General features: G+C 39.7%; 1 protein-coding gene across 4 annotated transcripts in view; it reads left to right on the top strand.

Annotated features, from left to right (window-relative positions):
* Nucleotides 1-20,566, top strand: part of LOC308308348 (glutaminase kidney isoform, mitochondrial-like) — a 61,731-nt gene that overhangs the window by 28,871 nt on the left and 12,294 nt on the right. For all 4 annotated transcript variants that reach the window (XM_080753769.1, XM_080753768.1, XM_080753770.1 and 1 more), the window contains 11 exons: nucleotides 1,651-1,778; nucleotides 1,928-1,966; nucleotides 3,881-3,939; nucleotides 4,905-4,937; nucleotides 6,021-6,079; nucleotides 10,801-10,867; nucleotides 13,158-13,208; nucleotides 15,484-15,660; nucleotides 16,896-17,027; nucleotides 19,296-19,388; nucleotides 20,314-20,375. In XM_080753769.1, the coding sequence (XP_080609895.1) occupies nucleotides 1,651-1,778; nucleotides 1,928-1,966; nucleotides 3,881-3,939; nucleotides 4,905-4,937; nucleotides 6,021-6,079; nucleotides 10,801-10,867; nucleotides 13,158-13,208; nucleotides 15,484-15,660; nucleotides 16,896-17,027; nucleotides 19,296-19,388; nucleotides 20,314-20,375 (900 nt within the window). The remainder of the gene's footprint in view (nucleotides 1-1,650; nucleotides 1,779-1,927; nucleotides 1,967-3,880; nucleotides 3,940-4,904; nucleotides 4,938-6,020; nucleotides 6,080-10,800; nucleotides 10,868-13,157; nucleotides 13,209-15,483; nucleotides 15,661-16,895; nucleotides 17,028-19,295; nucleotides 19,389-20,313; nucleotides 20,376-20,566) is intronic.

The following is a 20,566-nucleotide window of genomic DNA, read 5'->3' as shown; positions in this document are numbered from 1 at the left end:
CTCACAACGCGTTGCTTCGCCCCCTGTTGAGAGCTTGTAGATCGGCTATTATTTATTGCTCCAAAAGCCTCAAAGTAGAGCGTTTTAACTGTGCGACAGCGATGACGCAACCAGATGGCGACGGAGTAGTGTCCGAAATGCGCTGATGTGTTCACTACTGTAGTACACTACATCTGGATCCCTCATTTAGGGTTAGGGAGTAGGGAACGTGTTCTGCATTTCAGACACAGCCTCAGTCTAATGTCTGTAAAAAATGAACACTGGTATGTAACTGTGCAATGAAATTGAAGCTACATATATTTGTGTGCGTGCGTGCGTGCGTGCGCGTGCGTGCGTGCGTGCGTGCGTGCGTGCGCGTGCGTGTGCGTGCGTGTGTGTATGTGCGTGTGTGTATGTGCGTGCGTGGTTCCAGACATTCTTTAATGATGAGTCATGCAGGAAACATCAGGTTGTCATGGTAACCGAGCTCCTGGCTGAACCTTCTATTGACTGATGATATGTGGTGACATTCCTGTGTGTGTGTGTGTGTGTGTGTGTGTGTGTGTGTGTGTGTGTGTGTGTGTGTGTGTGTGTGTATGTAACATAGTTAGTCATAAAGTCATAAACGTGGAAAACATTCTTTGGCTTCAGATGACCTGAAATGACCTGTGACTCATATTAACACACAGCAGTTTAATAAATGGTTATAATGACCTTATTAATTATTATAAAACCTCCTAACTCCAACATTTTCATTTTGGGGAAAATGAGCTCAAGTGGAGTTAGGAGGTTTTGACCGAAGGGCTTTTTTACTACTTTCCATTGGTTCAATATTATTTTAACACTCAGACGTAAAGGGTGTTCAATAGCACATATTTATGGAAAAAAAAAGAGAGGGGGCCAATCGGGTGGAGTTAGCTGGTTTGGCAGGAAGTGTGGAGTCAGGAGGTTTTGTCCCAAGCACTTTTTACTACTTTCCATTGGTTCAATATTATTTTAACCAACACTCAGATGTAAAGGGTGTTCAATAGCCCTGGGTTAGGGTTCAAAAAGGGAGTTAAGTGGTTTTGACCAGACAGTGACTTATGTTTTATATAATGAAGTTATTAATGATGTTTTACAGACAAACAGTAATAATGGTTATAATTAACCCATTAAGGCCTGAACACATTATTATGCAATATTTTATGCTTTAAATATAAAAAAATATATAAAAATAGCCGATCTAGAGCTTGTAAATCTGCTATTTTTGAAAAATCTTCCGGCCTTTTTTGACACTGCACTATTAAGTTGTGTTGGTAGTTTTGGGTATTTGTGCTTGTGTTTGACATGATGTTGAGATACTTGTTGCACTAACTAGCATTGACTGTTATGGTCACTTTGATTTGGACACTGTATTATTTTGATAGTTGTGCTTAGGACACTTTATGTATATATATTTATTTATATATAATTAGTTCCCTTTCTTGATGTACCTTGCTCTTACTGTACTTACTGTACTCTGTTCTTGTTTTTTCTTTTATCTTTTTCATACTTCTCTGTAACTTGTAAATAACCTTATACTGCTGTGCTGCCTCTGGGCAACTGATTTTCCCCCTTGGGATAATAAAGGTATCAATCTATCTATTGTACAGACATACAGTAATAATGACTATTGATGATGTTTTACAGACATACGGTCGGAGACCACCAAGGTTCCGTTCTGCCTCCAGTCGTGCGTGAAGCCTCTGAAGTACGCCATCGCTGCTTCACGACCCACGGAACCGACTACGTTCACAAGTTCATAGGAAAGGAACCGAGTGGACTGAGATTTAACAAGCTGTTTCTGGATGAGGATGTTAATTATCTATCTATCATACTATACTATACCATACCATACCATACCATACCATACCATACCATACCATATACCATACCATACCATACCACTACTATACAAGGAACCCAGTGGTCCTGAGATTTAACAAGCTGTTTCTGGATGAGGATGGTAATTATCTATCTATCATACTATACTATACCATACCATACCATACCATACCATACCATACCATACCATACCATACCATACTATACTATACTATACAAGGAACCCAGTGGACTGAGATTTAACAAGCTGTTTCTGGATGAGGATGGTAATTATCTATCTATCTACGATACTATAACATACTGTACAATGTGTACCATACCATACCATACCATACCATACCATACCATGCCATACCATACCATATACCATACTACTATACAATATACCATACTATATACCATACCATACCATACTATACCATATACCATACTACTATACCATATACCATACTATATACCATACCATACCATACTATACTATACTATACTATACTATACTATACTATACTATATCATATCATACCATACCATACCATACCATACCATACCACTACCATACAAGGAACCCAGTGGACTGAGATTTAACAAGCTGTTTCTGGATGAAGATGGTAATTATGACCTATACCACACCACACACATTGAGTCAGTTCCTCATGCTGCCGTCTCCAACGTCTCACCATTGATTCATTAACACCAAAGGTACAGCAGCAGCTCTATTTCCTTCTTTGACAGCCATGTTGATTGTCTTTAACTTAAACGCTGCATCATATGCACTTCTCCGTCTGTTTTCCATGGTGTGCATAAAATGAAAGCGATAGTTTGCCATTGAAAGGAAAGTGATGGTCTGTGCATGAAATGAAACTGAAAACAACTACAGCACCTGTAGTCTCTCTCGTTATTGGGCTACCTGCTAGAGCAGGTAAAAAAAACACTACATTTCCCATCAAGCATTTCCTCATTTAGATCGGTATCTCTGTGCTCCATTCTCTGCACTGTTCAGACCAAATAAATCCATATATAAACCGGACTATAAGGCGCAGGGCTCAAAACATGGGAAAAAAGTTGCGGCTTATAATCTGGCAATTACAAGGAACCCAGTGGACTGAGATTTAGCAAACTGTTCCTGGGTGAGGATGGTAATTATCCATCCATCCATCCATCTTCAACCGCTTATCCAGAATCGGGTCGTGGGTCTTTGGTCTGCCACGGGGTCTCCTCCCAGTGGGACGTGCATCGAGGACCTTCCTAGGAAGGCGCTCGGGGGGCATCCGTACTAGATGCCCCAACCACCTAAGCTGACTCCTTTCCAAGTGAAGGAGCAGCGGTTCTACTCCAAGTCTCTCTCGGGTGACTGAACTTCTCACCCTATCTCTAAGGGAGATACCAGCCACCCGTCTGAGGAAACCCGTTTCGGCCGCTTGCACCCGCGACCTTATACTTTGGGTCATGACCCACACTTCATGAACAAAGATTGCTCGGTAGACAGAGAGCTTTGCCTTCCGGCTCAACTCTTTTTTTCTTCACCGCAGTGCGATTTAGCGACTGCAAAACCGCTACTGCTGCTCTTATCTATCTATCTATCTATCTATCTATCTATCTATCTATCTATCTATCTACCTTACTATACTATACTGTACCATATCACACTAGATTTAATAAACTCTTCCTGGATGAAGATGTAAATCATGACCTACACCACACCACACCACACCACACCACACCACGTACCATACACATAGACCTACATATTATTATTATTGTTCTAAAAAGCAGAATGTTAACCCTTCGACCGCTGTCTTTCTCTTGCTGTTTTGCAGATAAGCCTCACAACCCCATGGTGAACTAACACTGTTCTGTCTGTTTTCTATCTGTTTACAACCCCATGGTGAACTAACACTGTTCTGTCTGTTTTCTATCTGTTTACAACCCCATGGTGAACTAACACTGTTCTGTCTGTTTTCTATCTGTTTACAGATAAGCCTCACAACCCCATGGTGAACTAACGCTGTTCTGTCTGTTTTCTATCTGTTTACAGATAAGCCTCACAACCCCATGGTGAACGCTGGCGCTATTGTTTGCACTTCACTGATAAAGGTAACTTTATCCACACTTTATCTCCTTATAGATATGAATTATAAACTTAACTGTTTACTACTCTATCACTATCTCTATATCTCTATACACATATTATCTCCATATAGATATGAATTATAAACTTAACTGTTTACAACTCCATCACTATCTCTATATCTCTATATACATATTAGTAACCAGATAAGGCTTCATCGTGGCTCAATCTTTACTCTAGTCTCTCTCTCTCTCTCTCTCTCTCTCTCTCTCTCTCTGGGTAAAACCTTAATATTTTATATAGAAATCTATCGTTGTTGGTTTTTAAACCTCACTAGAGGAAGTACATTTTAAACCTCACACAATAAAAGAAGGCGTGTCACACATTTTCTTGGCTCATCCCCGGAGTCACGCATTTCTTTTCCTTCTAAAATAACTTCCTTGGTTAGATGTAGGAAACCATGACATCACTTCCTCTTCCTGCCCCTCCCCCTTCTTCCTGTCTTTCTGTTTTCTGCCACGTATCACATGCACGCACGCACGCACGCACACACACACACACACACACACACAAATCATGTAAATTCATTAAAATGCTTTATGATCATATTTTAATTAAAGTGGGCGGCTGTAGCTCAGGAGGTAGAGTGGGTTTGCCAATGATCCGTGGGTCGGAGGTTAAAATCCCAGCTCCTCCTGTCAACATGTCGAAGTGTCCTTGGGCAAGACACTGAACCCCACATTGCCTCCAATGAGTTGGTTGGTGCAAGCTTGCCACCATTGGTGTGTGAATGTGGGAAGTGAGGACGCTTCACTTCCCAATGTGTGAATGAATGAACCATTGTAAAGCGCTTTGAGCACTTGGAAAAGCGCTATAAAAATGCAATTCATTATTATAAAGTACCTCCAACTCTTAAATAGATGTTAATGTAAATCATATGAATGAATTAAAGAGGTTTTATGATCATATCTTAACTCTTTTCTTTGTGCAGCAAGGAGCCAGCAACGCTGAGAAGTTTGATTATGTAAGTCATTATTCATTTAATTTGATTATGTAAGTAATTAATCATTTAATTTGATTATGTAAGTAATTAATCATTTAATTTGATTATGTAAGTAATTAATCATTTAATTTGATTATGTAAGTAATTAATCATTTAATTTGATTATGTAAGTAATTAATCATTTAATGTACTTGAATAAGTGCTTAAAGGGCAACTTTGTTTTTTTAGATTGTAATTAGAGAAAAGAAAAGATGAGTGTTAAAATGTTTTCATTTACTGCTTTCTATTGTTTTAGCCATTTTAGCGTTTTGATTTCAGTGGGTGGGGGCATGCGTACAAGTGTCTAAATATGTATTTTTAGATACAAATATAAGCCGGCAATTTCTTTGTTACTATTTACACCAGCCCCCATAAGTCACATCTGACCATGACAGATTGCGGTGCTTCTTGGGAATGGGCTTATTGTGTCTACAAAGACACAATAAGCCACTTGCATGCATGCCCCAAACCTGGGGCATTTAAATCAAAATGGTTAAAAATCACTAAAACGATAGAAAGGAGTAAATGAAAACATTTTAACACTCATCTTTTATTTTCTAATATACTGGTATGTAAAAACTGTTGTAAAAAACAAAGTTGTAGGTTGTTAATAGTTTGTTAATAAGTTGTTACTGGGTTGTTAATAGGTTGTTAACAGGTTGTTAATAGGTTGTTACTAGGTAGGGGCGGCATAGCTCAGGGGTAGAGAAACCGTTATTAGAGCACGAAGGGTTCCTGAAGGGTTCCCAGTTCGAATCCGGGCTCCCCCTGAGTTAATGTCGAAGGGTCCTTGGGCAAGACTCTGAACCCCACATTGCTCCCGGTGAGCAGGTTGGTGCCTTGCATGGTTTCCTCCGCCACCGGTGTATGAATGTGTGTGAATGGGTGAATGTAATGCACAATCTCTGTAAAGCGCTTTGGATAAAAGCGCTATATAAATGCACCATTTACCATTTACCATTTATGTTGTTAATAGTTTGTTAATAGTTTGTTAATAGTTTGTTAACAGGTTGTTAATAGTTTGTTAACAGTTTGTTAATAGGTCTTCTCCATTTGGTCATTCAGGTCATGGACTTCCTGAACAAGATGGCAGGAAATGAATACGTGGGCTTCAGTAACGCTACGTAAGTTCTTCCTTTTTTTCTTTCTTTCTTTCTTTCTTTCTTTCTTTCTTTCTTTCTTTCTTTCTTTCTTTCCTTCCTTCCTTCGGGGATTAATGGTCGGACGTCGATTCGGGTCGGACAAAAAACTGTCGGACAAAAAACTGTCGGACAAAAAACTGTCGGACATGTTTCGGAACGGACAGAAAAAATGGGTCCGATCCCAGCTCTAGTGAACATGCACACACACACACACACACGCACGCACGCACGCACACACACACACACACACACACACACACGCACACACACCACACACACACACACACACACACACACACACACACACACACGCCACACGCTCACGCACACACACACACACACACACACACACACACACACACACACAGAGCAGGATAGCTCATCCTCACATTGATTGCACTACAACAGCTCCCCCATCAGGCTGCTACGGAAACTGCAGCCTGAGAAAAGAACAACAAATTATTATGATTATTTCTCCTACAGTTTACAGTTTAGGCATTTAGCCTAAACTGTAAACTGTAGGAGAAATAATCATACTTTATACCTTACCTTACATTACCTTAACTTACCTTATATTATTATATTATTATACTTACCTTAGGAGACATTTACCTTACCTTACCTTACCTTATCTTATCTTATATTATCTTATCTTATAGATTCCAGTCAGAGAGAGAGTCAGGTGACATATAACTTATCTTATATTATCTTATCTTATATATTCCAGTCAGAGAGAGAGTCAGGTGACTGTATTGTAGATTGTATTATATTGTATTGTATTGTATTGTATTATATTGTATTGTATTATAGATTCCAGTCAGAGAGAGAGTCAGGAGACTGTATTGTAGATTGTATTATATTGTATTATATTGTATTGTATTGTATTATATTGTATTGTATTATATTGTATTGTATTATATTGTATTGTATTATATTGTATTGTATTATATTGTATTGTATTATAGATTCCAGTCAGAGAGAGAGTCAGGAGACTGTATTGTAGATTGTATTATATTGTATTATATTGTATTGTATTGTATTATATTGTATTGTATTATATTGTATTGTATTATATTGTATTGTATTGTATTATTCACGATATTCCTGGCCCCGCCCCCGGCTTCCTGTTCATATCCTGAAAGAAAATAAAAAACATCATTTGGTTTCCTGTGTCCTTGCATTAAAGTGTCAGTAGAGGCGCTCTGGGCTCTTGGCTCTGAATGAACCGGTGTTGCCATGTCTGCTTATAATAAGCAATTGGTGTCGTTGTTTATTGGGCTTACTTTCTAATATTTTTTAAACCAGTGGTTCCCAAATCTTTTCATATCAAGGACCCCAGATTAACAGATTTGTCCACAGTCGCAGACCCCCATCTGAAAATATGTGGTGCCAGGGACCGCCACACAGATTTGTGTTGTTAAAATGTTTCAAAAATATTCAAATTATTTTCGTTTTTTCTTTCCTCTATATTTTTTAAATAGCAAATATACAAGCTCACAATGTGTCACAATGTGACACATTGTGAGCTTGCTGATCTGCTATTTTCAAATGTAAATGTAAAGTAGTAAAACTGAACCTAGTTAATTCTATTGGGCTTATTATTCATAGACCTGGCCGCTTGTCTCTGGCAATATCTGGCAACAGACAATTCCCTGTCACTTCCTTGGGATCTCTTGTTCTTCGACTTGGGAGGAAGTGAAAAGATGTTTAAAAATGCTCCAGCGCCCTCTGTAAAAGGAAAATGGCAGCCTCCATAGAATGGCCAGGAATATCGTGAATATTGTATTGTATTATATTATATTGTATTGTATTATATTGTATTGTATTATAGATTCCAGTCAGAGAGAGAGTCAGGTGACATATATCTTATCTTATCTTATAGGTTCCAGTCAGAGAGAGAGTCAGGTGACATATATCTTATCTTATAGGTTCTAGTCAGAGAGAGAGTCAGGTGACATATATCTTATCTTATAGGTTCCAGTCAGAGAGAGAGTCAGGTGACATATATCTTATCTTATAGGTTCCAGTCAGAGAGAGAGTCAGGTGACATATATCTTATCTTATAGATTCCAGTCAGAGAGAGAGTCAGGTGACATATATCTTATCTTATAGATTCTAGTCAGAGAGAGAGTCAGGTGACATATATCTTATCTTACAGGTTCCAGTCAGAGAGAGAGTCAGGTGACATATATCTTATCTTATAGGTTCCAGTCAGAGAGAGAGTCAGGTGACATATATCTTATCTTATAGATTCCAGTCAGAGAGAGAGTCAGGTGACATATATCTTATCTTATAGATTCCAGTCAGAGAGAGAGTCAGGTGACATATATCTTATCTTACAGGTTCCAGTCAGAGAGAGAGTCAGGTGACATATATCTTACCTTACAGGTTCCAGTCAGAGAGAGAGTCAGGTGACATATATCTTATCTTATAGATTCCAGTCAGAGAGAGAGTCAGGTGACATATATCTTATCTTACAGGTTCCAGTCAGAGAGAGAGTCAGGTGACATATATCTTATCTTATAGGTTCCAGTCAGAGAGAGAGTCAGGTGACATATATCTTATCTTATAGGTTCCAGTCAGAGAGAGAGTCAGGTGACATATATTTTATCTTATAGGTTCCAGTCAGAGAGAGAGTCAGGTGACATATATCTTATCTTATAGGTTCCAGTCAGAGAGAGAGTCAGGTGACATATATCTTATCTTATAGGTTCCAGTCAGAGAGAGAGTCAGGTGACATATATCTTATCTTATAGGTTCCAGTCAGAGAGAGAGTCAGATGACATATATCTTATCTTATAGGTTCCAGTCAGAGAGAGAGTCAGGTGACATATATCTTATCTTATAGGTTCTAGTCAGAGAGAGAGTCAGGTGACATATATCTTATCTTATAGGTTCCAGTCAGAGAGAGAGTCAGGTGACAAATATCTTATCTTATAGATTCCAGTCAGAGAGAGAGTCAGGTGACATATATCTTATCTTATAGATTCCAGTCAGAGAGAGAGTCAGGTGACATATATCTTATCTTATAGGTTCCAGTCAGAGAGAGAGTCAGGTGACATATATCTTATCTTACAGGTTCCAGTCAGAGAGAGAGTCACGTGACATATATCTTATCTTATAGATTCCAGTCAGAGAGAGAGTCAGGTGACATATATCTTATCTTATAGATTCCAGTCAGAGAGAGAGTCAGGTGACATATATCTTATCTTATAGGTTCCAGTCAGAGAGAGAGTCAGGTGACATATATCTTATCTTACAGGTTCCAGTCAGAGAGAGAGTCAGGTGACATATATCTTATCTTATAGATTCCAGTCAGAGAGAGAGTCAGGTGACATATATCTTATCTTACAGGTTCCAGTCAGAGAGAGAGTCAGGTGACATATATCTTATCTTATAGGTTCCAGTCAGAGAGAGAGTCAGGTGACATATATCTTATCTTATAGGTTCCAGTCAGAGAGAGAGTCAGGTGACATATATCTTATCTTATAGGTTCCAGTCAGAGAGAGAGTCAGGTGACATATATCTTATCTTATAGGTTCTAGTCAGAGAGAGAGTCAGGTGACATATATCTTATCTTATCTTATAGATTCCAGTCAGAGAGAGTCAGGTGACATATATCTTATCTTATAGGTTCCAGTCAGAGAGAGTCAGGTGACATATATCTTATCTTATAGATTCCAGTCAGAGAGAGAGTCAGGTGACATATATCTTATCTTATAGATTCCAGTCAGAGAGAGAGTCAGGTGACATATATCTTATCTTATAGGTTCCAGTCAGAGAGAGAGTCAGGTGACATATATCTTATCTTACAGGTTCCAGTCAGAGAGAGAGTCACGTGACATATATCTTATCTTATAGATTCCAGTCAGAGAGAGAGTCAGGTGACATATATCTTATCTTATAGATTCCAGTCAGAGAGAGAGTCAGGTGACATATATCATATCTTATAGGTTCCAGTCAGAGAGAGAGTCAGGTGACATATATCTTATCTTATAGGTTCCAGTCAGAGAGAGAGTCAGGTGACATATATCTTATCTTATAGATTCCAGTCAGAGAGAGAGTCAGGTGACATATATCTTATCTTATAGGTTCTAGTCAGAGAGAGAGTCAGGTGACATATATCTTATCTTATAGGTTCTAGTCAGAGAGAGAGTCAGGTGACATATATCTTATCTTATAGGTTCCAGTCAGAGAGAGTCAGTCAGAGAGAGAGTCAGGTGACATATATCTTATCTTATAGATTCCAGTCAGAGAGAGAGTCAGGTGACATATATCTTATCTTATAGGTTCCAGTCAGAGAGAGAGTCAGGTGACATATATCTTATCTTACAGGTTCCAGTCAGAGAGAGAGTCTGGTGACATATATCTTATCTTATAGATTCCAGTCAGAGAGAGAGTCAGGTGACATATATCTTATCTTATAGATTCCAGTCAGAGAGAGAGTCAGGTGACATATATCTTATCTTATAGGTTCCAGTCAGAGAGAGAGTCAGGTGACATATATCTTATCTTACAGGTTCCAGTCAGAGAGAGAGTCAGGTGACATATATCTTATCTTATAGATTCCAGTCAGAGAGAGAGTCAGGTGACATATATCTTATCTTACAGGTTCCAGTCAGAGAGAGAGTCAGGTGACATATATCTTATCTTATAGGTTCCAGTCAGAGAGAGAGTCAGGTGACATATATCTTATCTTATAGGTTCCAGTCAGAGAGAGAGTCAGGTGACAGGAACTTTGCCATCGGATATTACCTGAAGGAGAAGAAGGTATGACATTCTCTCTGTGTGTGTGTGTGTGTGTGTGTGTCTCTCTTTCTCTCTCTCTCTCTCTCTCTCTCTCTCTCTCTCTCTCTCTCTCTCTCTCTCTCTCTCTCTCTCTCTCTCTCTCTCTTTCTTACATTCTAGTAGTAGTTCACCCCCAAAATGACTTGTTTTTTTTTTGTCTCATTTCTAAGACAAAACATTTATTTTAATAAATGTACCCCCATTGTTTCCGGATGGGGACCCGAATGCATTTGGGTCCCCATCCGGAATCAATGGCGTAAATGTATTGTAATCAAATTATTGTCTTAGGAATGCGACAAAAAACAAAAAATATTAAAGTTGCAAGCAGCGATGACCGGGCCCTCGTAGCTCTACCCACGTCACAAGGGGCAGCAGCCAATCAGAAGAGGGGGCGGGGCTAGTTAAACCAATTAAGCTGAAGGACTCTTAATCAAGCCATATGACGCCACCCACGCGTCTGTACGACAAACGGTTCATGAGATAAAGAGGCACTTCCTGTTTGGCGAAGGGCACTTCCTGTTTGGCGAAGGAAGTGCCAAATATGGTTAAGGACTCTTAATCAAGTCATATGACACCAGCCACGAGTCTGTACGACAAACGGTTCATGATTTATAGAGGCACTTCCTGTTTGGTGAAGGGCACTTCCTGTTTGGCAAAGGAAGTGCCAAATATGGTTAATGACTCTTAATCAAGTCATATGACACCAGCCACGAGTCTGTACGACAAACGGTTCATGATTTATAGAGGCACTTCCTGTCTGGCGAAGGGCACTTCCTGTTTGGCGAATGAAGTGCCAATTAAGGTTAAGGACTCTTAATCAAGTCATATGATGCAACCCCCGCATCTGTACGACAAACGGTTCATGAGTTAGAGGGACACTTCCTGTTTGGCGAAGGGCACTTCCTGTTTGGCGAAGGAAGTTTGGCGCTTCGCCACGGGCACGCCGTTTTACGAAAACTCACGATTCGCACAACTTTTCATCATTAAGTTGTCTTGAGTATGCCGAGCGAACTTGAAGTTGATCCGATTAACCCCCTAGGAGGAGTTCGTTAAATTGCGTCCCGTGAAAACGGCCAAAAATGCGCCAAAACGCCACTAATTAGTCAAAATGGCTGACTTCCTGTTTTGTTTCGAACGTGGCGCCAAGAGACTTTTTTGTGAGTCCGGACATGATACAGATGTGTACCTATTTTCGTACTTGTGGGTGAAACCGTATAGTGGGGCTGTTGCGTTGAAATTTTGTAGGGGGCGCTGTTGCGCCATTAGGCCACGCCCCCTTTTATTTATTTTTAAATACGTAATTTTTCGCCACTTGTGATGTGCTTGTAAAGTTGCACAACTTTTGGAGTACGTTTGGCGCCTCAAAAACGCGATTTACTTTCGGGAAAATAAGAATAAGAATAATCTTTGCAATTACAATAGGGTCCTCACACACTGTGTGTGCTCGGGCCCTAATTATTGAACTCAAGTCTCCATGGCGTGAGTAATCAATAAGAAAACAAGTCATTTTGGGGGTGAACTACTCCTTTAACACTTTGCAAGCCACAGGGAGCCACTTAATATTAAAACTGTACATCATCTGTACTAAAATTAGCCGAAAAAAAACAAACCGTCTTTTTCCGTACTAGTTCATTAAAATTGAAATAAGTGATAATGATCGAAAAAAAAAAACGATCGCTAGCCTTTCTCTGTCTCACCACCGGTCTAACCAATGGCATGATTCTTCTCTGCGCATGCACTGGAAGTGCTTTTGATCGCTTCGGGGGCAGATTAGCCTTCTAGCCATTGACTTGCTGTGTAGACGTTAGCGCTAGCATAGCCGTTGTCCTTGCGGCTAGGCTAATGAAAATTCTTCCGTGGATTCTTATTATGGAGATGATCACATGCGCCCACATTGATGCACACGGATCGCGCATGCGAAAAGCACGGGGAGAAGACGACTCGGCCAAAATCCCCTCTATATACCAATGCAGATCGAGCTACTTCTGGTGAGTTTTAACCGGGGGGATTGACGGAGGAGAAAAAAAAGAATGCAGCCATCCTAGAAGGCACGCGTTGTTGTTGATGTTTGTAATCATAATATTATGTCTCAGATCATAATACAATGATAGAAATTTCCGGCTAGTCCACAACAAGCCATTCTGGGCCGGCTGGGGAAGTGTTAAGGTTGTGTAAAATGTGCTTTATAAATAAAGTTTGATTGATTCGTTGATTGATTGATTGATTGATTGATTGATTGATGATGATTGACAGCTGTCCGTGTGTGTTGCAGTGTTTTCCAGAAGGAACGGACATGACCTCCATTCTGGACTTCTACTTCCAGGTCAGAGGTTAACCCTATCCTATCCTACCTATCCTACCTACATATCCTACCTATCCTACCTACCTATCCTACCTACTAACCTACCTACCTAACCTACCTATCCTATCCTACCTAATATCCTACCTACCTATCCTACCTATCCTACCTACTAACCCTACCCTACCTAACCTACCTATCCTATCCTACCTAATATCCTACCTACCTATCCTACCTATCCTACCTACTAACCTACCATACTTATCCTACCTACCTATCCTACCTAATATCCTACCTTATATCCTACCTATCCTACCTATCCTACCTACTATCCTACCTACTATCCTACCTATCCTACAGACACCCTATGCCTTTGTCGCACTAGGCACTCTGTTGCGCCAAGCACCTTTACTTGTTGTGTTTTGTTCGCCCTGTACTGTTCTGTTCTGTTCTTGTTATTGTTAGTCTTGTTTTGTTTCTTGTTTTATGTGAGGACAACGGATGAAATTTAGCTTTAAGCTAACTCCGGCTGGTTTAAACTGAGATTTAACTTTTTGTTATGTTGGTATTTATTATGCAACATGTCAATGTCAACGTGTCCATTAACTGGTACTGTCCTGTCCAAATAAATAAATAAAGTAAAATAAAGTAAAGTATGCCTATAGCTACCACCATGCTGTACCACACACACACACACACACACACACACACACACACACACACACACACACACACACACACACACACACACACACACACACACAGATTATTTTACAGGTTTCATCTTTCCATTCATTATTAATGAGATTCGTTCTGTTCATTGTGTGAATCACTGAAGCTCTTCTTTTAGAAATGAATTATAAACTTCCTTCACCAGTAGAACCTTTTAATTCATTTATTTATATTCACTATTGAACCTTTAAATTAATTTATTTATATTCACTATTGCACCTTTGAATTAATTTATTTATATTCACTAGTTGAACCTTTTAATTAATTTATTTATATTCACTATTGAACCTTTTAATTAATTTATTTATATTCACTAGTAGAACCTTTTAATTAATTTATTTATATTCACTATTGAACCTTTTAATTCATTTATTTATATTCACTAGTAGAACCCTTTAATTCATTTATTTATATTCACTATTGAACCTTTTAATTCATTTATTTATATTCACTATTGAACCTTTTAATTAATTTATTTATATTCACTATTGAACCTTTTAATTAATTTATTTATATTCACTATTGAACCTTTTAATTAATTTATATTCACTATTGAACCTTTTAATTCCTTTATTTATATTCACTATTGAACCTTTTAATTCATTTATTTATATTCACTATTGAACCTTTTAATTCATTTATTTATATTCACTATTGAACCTTTTAATTCATTTATTTATGTTCACTATTGAACCTTTTAATTCCTTTATTTATATTCACTATTGAACCTTTTAATTCATTTATTTATATTCACTATTGAACCTTTTAATTCATTTATTTATTTCCACTATTGAACCTTTTAATTCCTTTATTTATATTCACTATTGAACCTTTTAATTCCTTTATTTATATTCACTATTGAACCTTTTAATTCATTTATTTATATTCACTATTGAACCTTTTAATTCATTTATTTATATTCACTATTGAACCTTTTCATTCATTTATTTATATTCACTATTGAACCTTTTAATTCATTTATTTATATTCACTATTGAACCTTTTAATTCATTTATTTATCTTCACTATTGAACCTTTTAATTCATTTATTTATATTCACTATTGAACCTTTTAATTCATTTATTTGTAGTTCTAAATGGCCATGTTGAGTCATTTGTAGTCCTAACAGCCATGTTGAGTCATTTGTAGTCCTAAACGGACATGTTGAATTGTTTGTAGTTCTAAACGGCCATGTTGAGTCATTTGTAGTCCTAAACAGCTAGGTTGAGTCATTTGTAGTCCTAAATGGACATGTTGAATTGTTTGTAGTTCTAAACGGCCATGTTGAGTCGCTTTTAACTCATTCCCTGCTAGGCCCGATAGTCCAGAGAATTTCCCGTTTTTTTCACAAAAAAAATTTGACCCCAAAAAAATTAGTGTGTGTGTGTGTGTGTGTGTGTGTGTGTGTGTGTGTGTGTGTGTGTGTGTGTGTGTGTGTGCATGCATGTCTCTGTGTGTGTGTGTGTGTGTGTGTGTGCGTGCGTGTGCATGTCTCTGTGTGTGTGTGTGTGTGTGTGTGTGTGTGTGTGTGTGTGTGTGTGCGTGTGTGTGTGTGTGTGTGTGTTAGCTCTGCTCCATAGAGGTAACCTGTGAGAGTGCCAGTGTCATGGCCGCCACGCTGGCCAACGGAGGATTCTGTCCAATCACAGGAGAGCGAGTTCTGAGTCCTGAAGCCGTGAGAGACACTCTGAGTTTAATGCACTCCTGTGGGATGTACGACTTCAGTGGGCAGTTTGCTTTCCATGTAAATATACACTCTATAACTCTATAACCTTAACCTAACCATGTAAATATACACTTTATATACTCTGTTACTCTGACTATAGACACTCTGATAACCTTAACCTAACCCTATTACATATAACTATAACCTTAACCTTAACATATTACTAGAGACACTCTGAGTTTAATGCACTCCTGTGGAATGTACGACTTCAGTGGACAGTTCGCTTTCCATGTAAATATACACTCTATATACTCTATAACTCTATAACCTTAACCTAACCATGTAAATATACACTTTATATACTCTATAACTCTATAACCTTAACCTATTCCTATAACCTTTCCATGTAAATATACACTCTATTACCTACTGTATAACACTAACTATAACCTCTTAACCTAACCATATTACCTATAACCTTAACTCATCCAGTGCCTTTTTTTTTTTTACTCACCCTGAGCTGCTTGGACCAACGTGGGTGGTCCTGGCTTCCCAACGAGCCATTTTAGATGGTCCGACGATTTATTCCATTGAAAATGGTTTAAAATAAAGTTTAGACCCCCCCCCCCCCCCCCCCCCCCCCCCCAAAGTTTACCGAATATTCACTGTCGGCGGCGCGACGTATTCCAGTGTGCCGATCCCGAACTAGTACGGCTTTTTTAATAAAATGAATAAAATAATCCGAAGCCGCACCAAGCCTGGCTCTAAATTTAAAATCTAGGCCGCCGACCGAAAGCCCTTTCCAGCGCCCCGTAATCGGGTAACGTCGCAGCATTGCGCCGCCGAATCCAATACAAAGTCACATCTTTAGAGAGCATTTTCTCTGAACTGTGTTCTAATCTTAGCTTGAACGTTTTATTTACGGTTAAATCGCCGAATATCTATCTTCTAAATGACCACGGACCCCCATCTCCCCCATAATTTGAGTTACAAACGTTCGCTTAAAAAATACATAAAAGTCAAAGATTTGCACACATTTTCACAACTTTTTTCAAAAATAGCAGATCTACAAGATGCTAAAATGCGCTGTTAAAATGTATCGTTACACCCCTAATAGTCTCAGAAAGCAATGACACAGAAACAGAGAAAACTGTTGGGATTCAGAAGAAGACCTTTAGAGGTGTTGTTCTGGTCTAAATGTGTGTGTGTGTGTGTGTGTGTGTGTGTGTGTGTGTGTGTGTGTGTGTGTGTGTGTGTGTGTGTGTGTGTGTGTGTGTGTGTGTGTGTGTGTGTGTGTGTGTGTGTGTGTGTAGGTGGGGCTGCCAGCCAAGTCGGGCGTGGCCGGAGGCATCCTATTGGTTGTTCCCAACGTGATGGGCATCATGTGCTGGAGCCCCCCGCTGGACAAACTGGGGAACAGCGTGAGAGGAATTCACTTCTGCACGGTAAATATACCCTATACCCTACTATACCCTATAACCCCCTACTCTAACCCTAACCCTATACCCTACCTACCACCATACTGTACCACACACACACTCTGGAGCCCCCCGCTGGACAAACTGGGGAACAGCGTGAGAGGAATTCACTTCTGTAAGGTCAGTAGAATATACCCTACTACACACTTTTCCCCCACTCATATCTCCGCCACCGTTGCCCCGATCCAGATTTTGTCCTAAAATCACACTAAGCGGTACACAGTATCTCTACAGTCATGATGTCATCAACATGGATCTGTCCCATTTCCCATATTCCCTCCTGATTGGCTACCATTGCCTTCTAAAGTTTGTGGTTGTGACCTGACGGTCGCTTATCTCCCGATTAGGGAGTCTTACTGGCTTAACAGTGTGACTGACACCTATTGTACATGGAAGCTATAGTAAAATAGAATAGAGTGTAGAACTTCCATGTTTATTGATGTTGATGTTTTGAGATTGTTTCATTTCATAGATTTTATTGATTCTATTGCCAGTCACCGTTCAGATTCAGATTCAGATTCAGATTTCTTTATTAACCATTGTGTAATACACATAGGAATTTGCTTTGGCATACTACATTTTTGCATTCAAATCATTTTTTTCACATATAACATAAACAAAAACAAAAAACAGACAAACACAAAAACACAGACAGAACGCAACACACGTGTCACCACAGCAGCCATGGGCGGCGCTATCTTGGAGAACCTGCGCAACAATTCAGGGCGGTCAAACAAAAAACAACAAACATACAGGTTGACAAACAAAACAAACAGGTTGACAAACAAAAACAAACAAGAACACAGGAGGGGAAAAAAAGAAAAGGCATAATGTGGAAGGGGGGGGGGGGGGGGGGGTTGCCTGTACGAACAGATAGGATAGATAGATCCATGTTGATGACATGACTGTAGACATACTGTGTACCGCTTTGTGGGATTTTAGGGCAAAATCTGTAGGAGCATTGTCCATACACGTGTTTGGCAAAAAATGGCCTGATGGTGGCGCTAGAAGAGGGCCATGTGAGAAATCTGGGGAGTGTTTGTGTGCATGGATAGAGCCAACGGTGCCGGAGATAAGAGTAGGGGCGAAAGTGTGACGTGACGTGACAGACATACAGAGAGCCGGTGGAGGTTTTCATTGTAACTTGCGACAGGGGTGTCAACTGGGTATGGCAGGGTTATGCAGCTGCCATACCCTGGGTCCAGGGGGGAAAATAAAAGTTACCTTTAAATATAAATCCATGAATGTCTCTTTGTCTATCTGCGCTGGATATTATATTGTTATAAATTACAGTAAAATAACTACAAATGCAACATTTAACAAAATGGTCACTTTAACAAGGTATTATAATTATATTCTCCCCAGCTTGACAGAATGGTATATTCCCAGGTTCCGCAGGTCAGCTGCACAGGTGCAATGCATTATTGTTAATTGTGGCACGTTTACTAACATGGCAAGTTTAGCTGAACTTGGAACAACCGTTCCAGGCTGCCATATCCAGCCCAAGAAACCCTAGAAAAAATAAAATGCACTTCTTAAAATAAATGCCTGTTGCTAAGGTATGGCAACATGACTGGTGTCAAGACACCAGTCATGTTGCCATACCTTAGCTTTTTCTGTGACGCCACTGACTTGCGATGTATTGATGTACAGTTTAGGCATTTAGCAGACGCTTTTAATCCAAAGAGACTTACTGAGATAAGATAAGATAAAACATTACAATGAGCAGATAAAACATTACAATAATAAACAAGGTTAAATGTCAGTACATCAACAGCAATATGACAAATGCAAATTAATATCTATGTAAAAAAAAACAAAAAAAAAAAACAATATAATCCGTAAAGAAAAAAAAAAGGTTTCTAAAAAAAAAAAAACTAAAAACATATACTAACTAGCTTCATGTATGGTCATTGAGTGTTACAGTAGTGCTATGGGTTTAGGTGGAGTCTGAAGAGGTGAGTCTTCAGTCCACGGCGAAAGCTAGCGAGTGAGTCTGTAGTTCTAATGGAAGCTAGGGAGTGAGTCTGTAGTTCTAATGGAAGCTAGAGAGTGAGTCTGTAGTTCTAAGTGCGACAGGGAGTTTATTCCACAACTTGGGGGCCAGGAGGGCAAACTGTCTCGGACGAGTGGATGTATTGCCGTGTTCTATTGCAAGTCGTGTCTGATAAATGATGATGACAATAAGTGATTGTAAAGTGTAAATAAAGTTGGATATTGTTATGCACCTTCCAGGACCTTGTGGAGCTGTTTAACTTTCACAACTACGACAATCTGAGACACTTCGCCAAGAAACACGACCCACGCAGAGAGGGGGGCGACCAGAGGGTACGCACGCACACGCACGCACGCACGCACGCACGCACGCACACACACACACACACACACACACACACACACACACACACACACACACATACATACACCCTACATACAAGGACACAAATATTACAGGGGCATTAGATTTACATGTAATAAATCATAACATATGTCTTCATGATACAATAGCAAGTCACTTGGTAATCTACAGCAGGGGTTCCCAATCTTTTTTGTCTCAGGGCACCCCATAAATATATATATATATTTTTAATCCAAGGCACCACTACATTATAATGTTCACTCCCAGCACCTTATATTTATAGCATATCGTCGTTGTCAGGTGGAAACCTTGTATGTCCAAAACCGTTCCTTTTGTATTTATCATCTATAAAATGTACTAGATCAGCTGTCTTGTATGATGAAGCAGGGCTTTGCTTTATCAAAAGACGTACACATTTGAAACTTGGAGATACGAGGTTTCTACGATATTTTAGTGATTGTGTTGGGAGGAAAACATTGCGATAATAGCCATTTTGGTTAGAACTGACTAAGTTTAAAATGATACTAAATATTGTGTCCAAATAAATTCCAAATATTATCAAATGATCTCGTGGCACCCCTGGCCTGCCGTCACGGCACCCCAGGGTGCCCCGTCACCCCCAGGGTGCCCCGTCACCCCAGGGTGCCCCGTCACCCCAGGGTGCCCCGTCACCCCCCAGGGTGCCCCGTCACCCCCAGGGTGCCCCGTCACCCCAGGGTGCCCCGTCACCCCCAGGGTGCCCCGTCACACCCAGGGTGCCCCGTCACCCACTTTGAAAACCCCTGCTCTACGGGTATAAGTAGCAGCGTCTCCACCTATAAGTGTCTTTTGAATCCTTCGTCAAAGAAAAGGTGAATCAGGGGTTGATTGAGGATGTCTTGTCTTCTCCTGCAGGTGAAATCTGTGATCAACCTTCTGTTTGCTGCTTACACTGGAGATGTTTCTGCACTGAGGAGGTATCCTACCTACCTACCTACCCTAACCCTATCTACCCTAACCTACCCTATCCTACCTACCCTAACCCTATCCTTACACCGAGATGTTTCTGCACTGAGGAGGTGAAAGAGTTACATTATACTTTATTATCCTTCATTGCGACTGTCAGGGCGCATTAACTATCAAAACCTCCACCAGCTGTCCGTCCGTC

The sequence above is a fragment of the Nannobrachium achirus genome (genome assembly GCF_963921795.1).
Source record: "Nannobrachium achirus genome assembly, chromosome: 22".
Classification (NCBI taxonomy): Eukaryota; Metazoa; Chordata; class Actinopteri; order Myctophiformes; family Myctophidae; genus Nannobrachium; species Nannobrachium achirus.
Note: the sequence above shows the minus strand (reverse complement) of the source record. Positions and strands in the feature narration are given on the sequence as shown.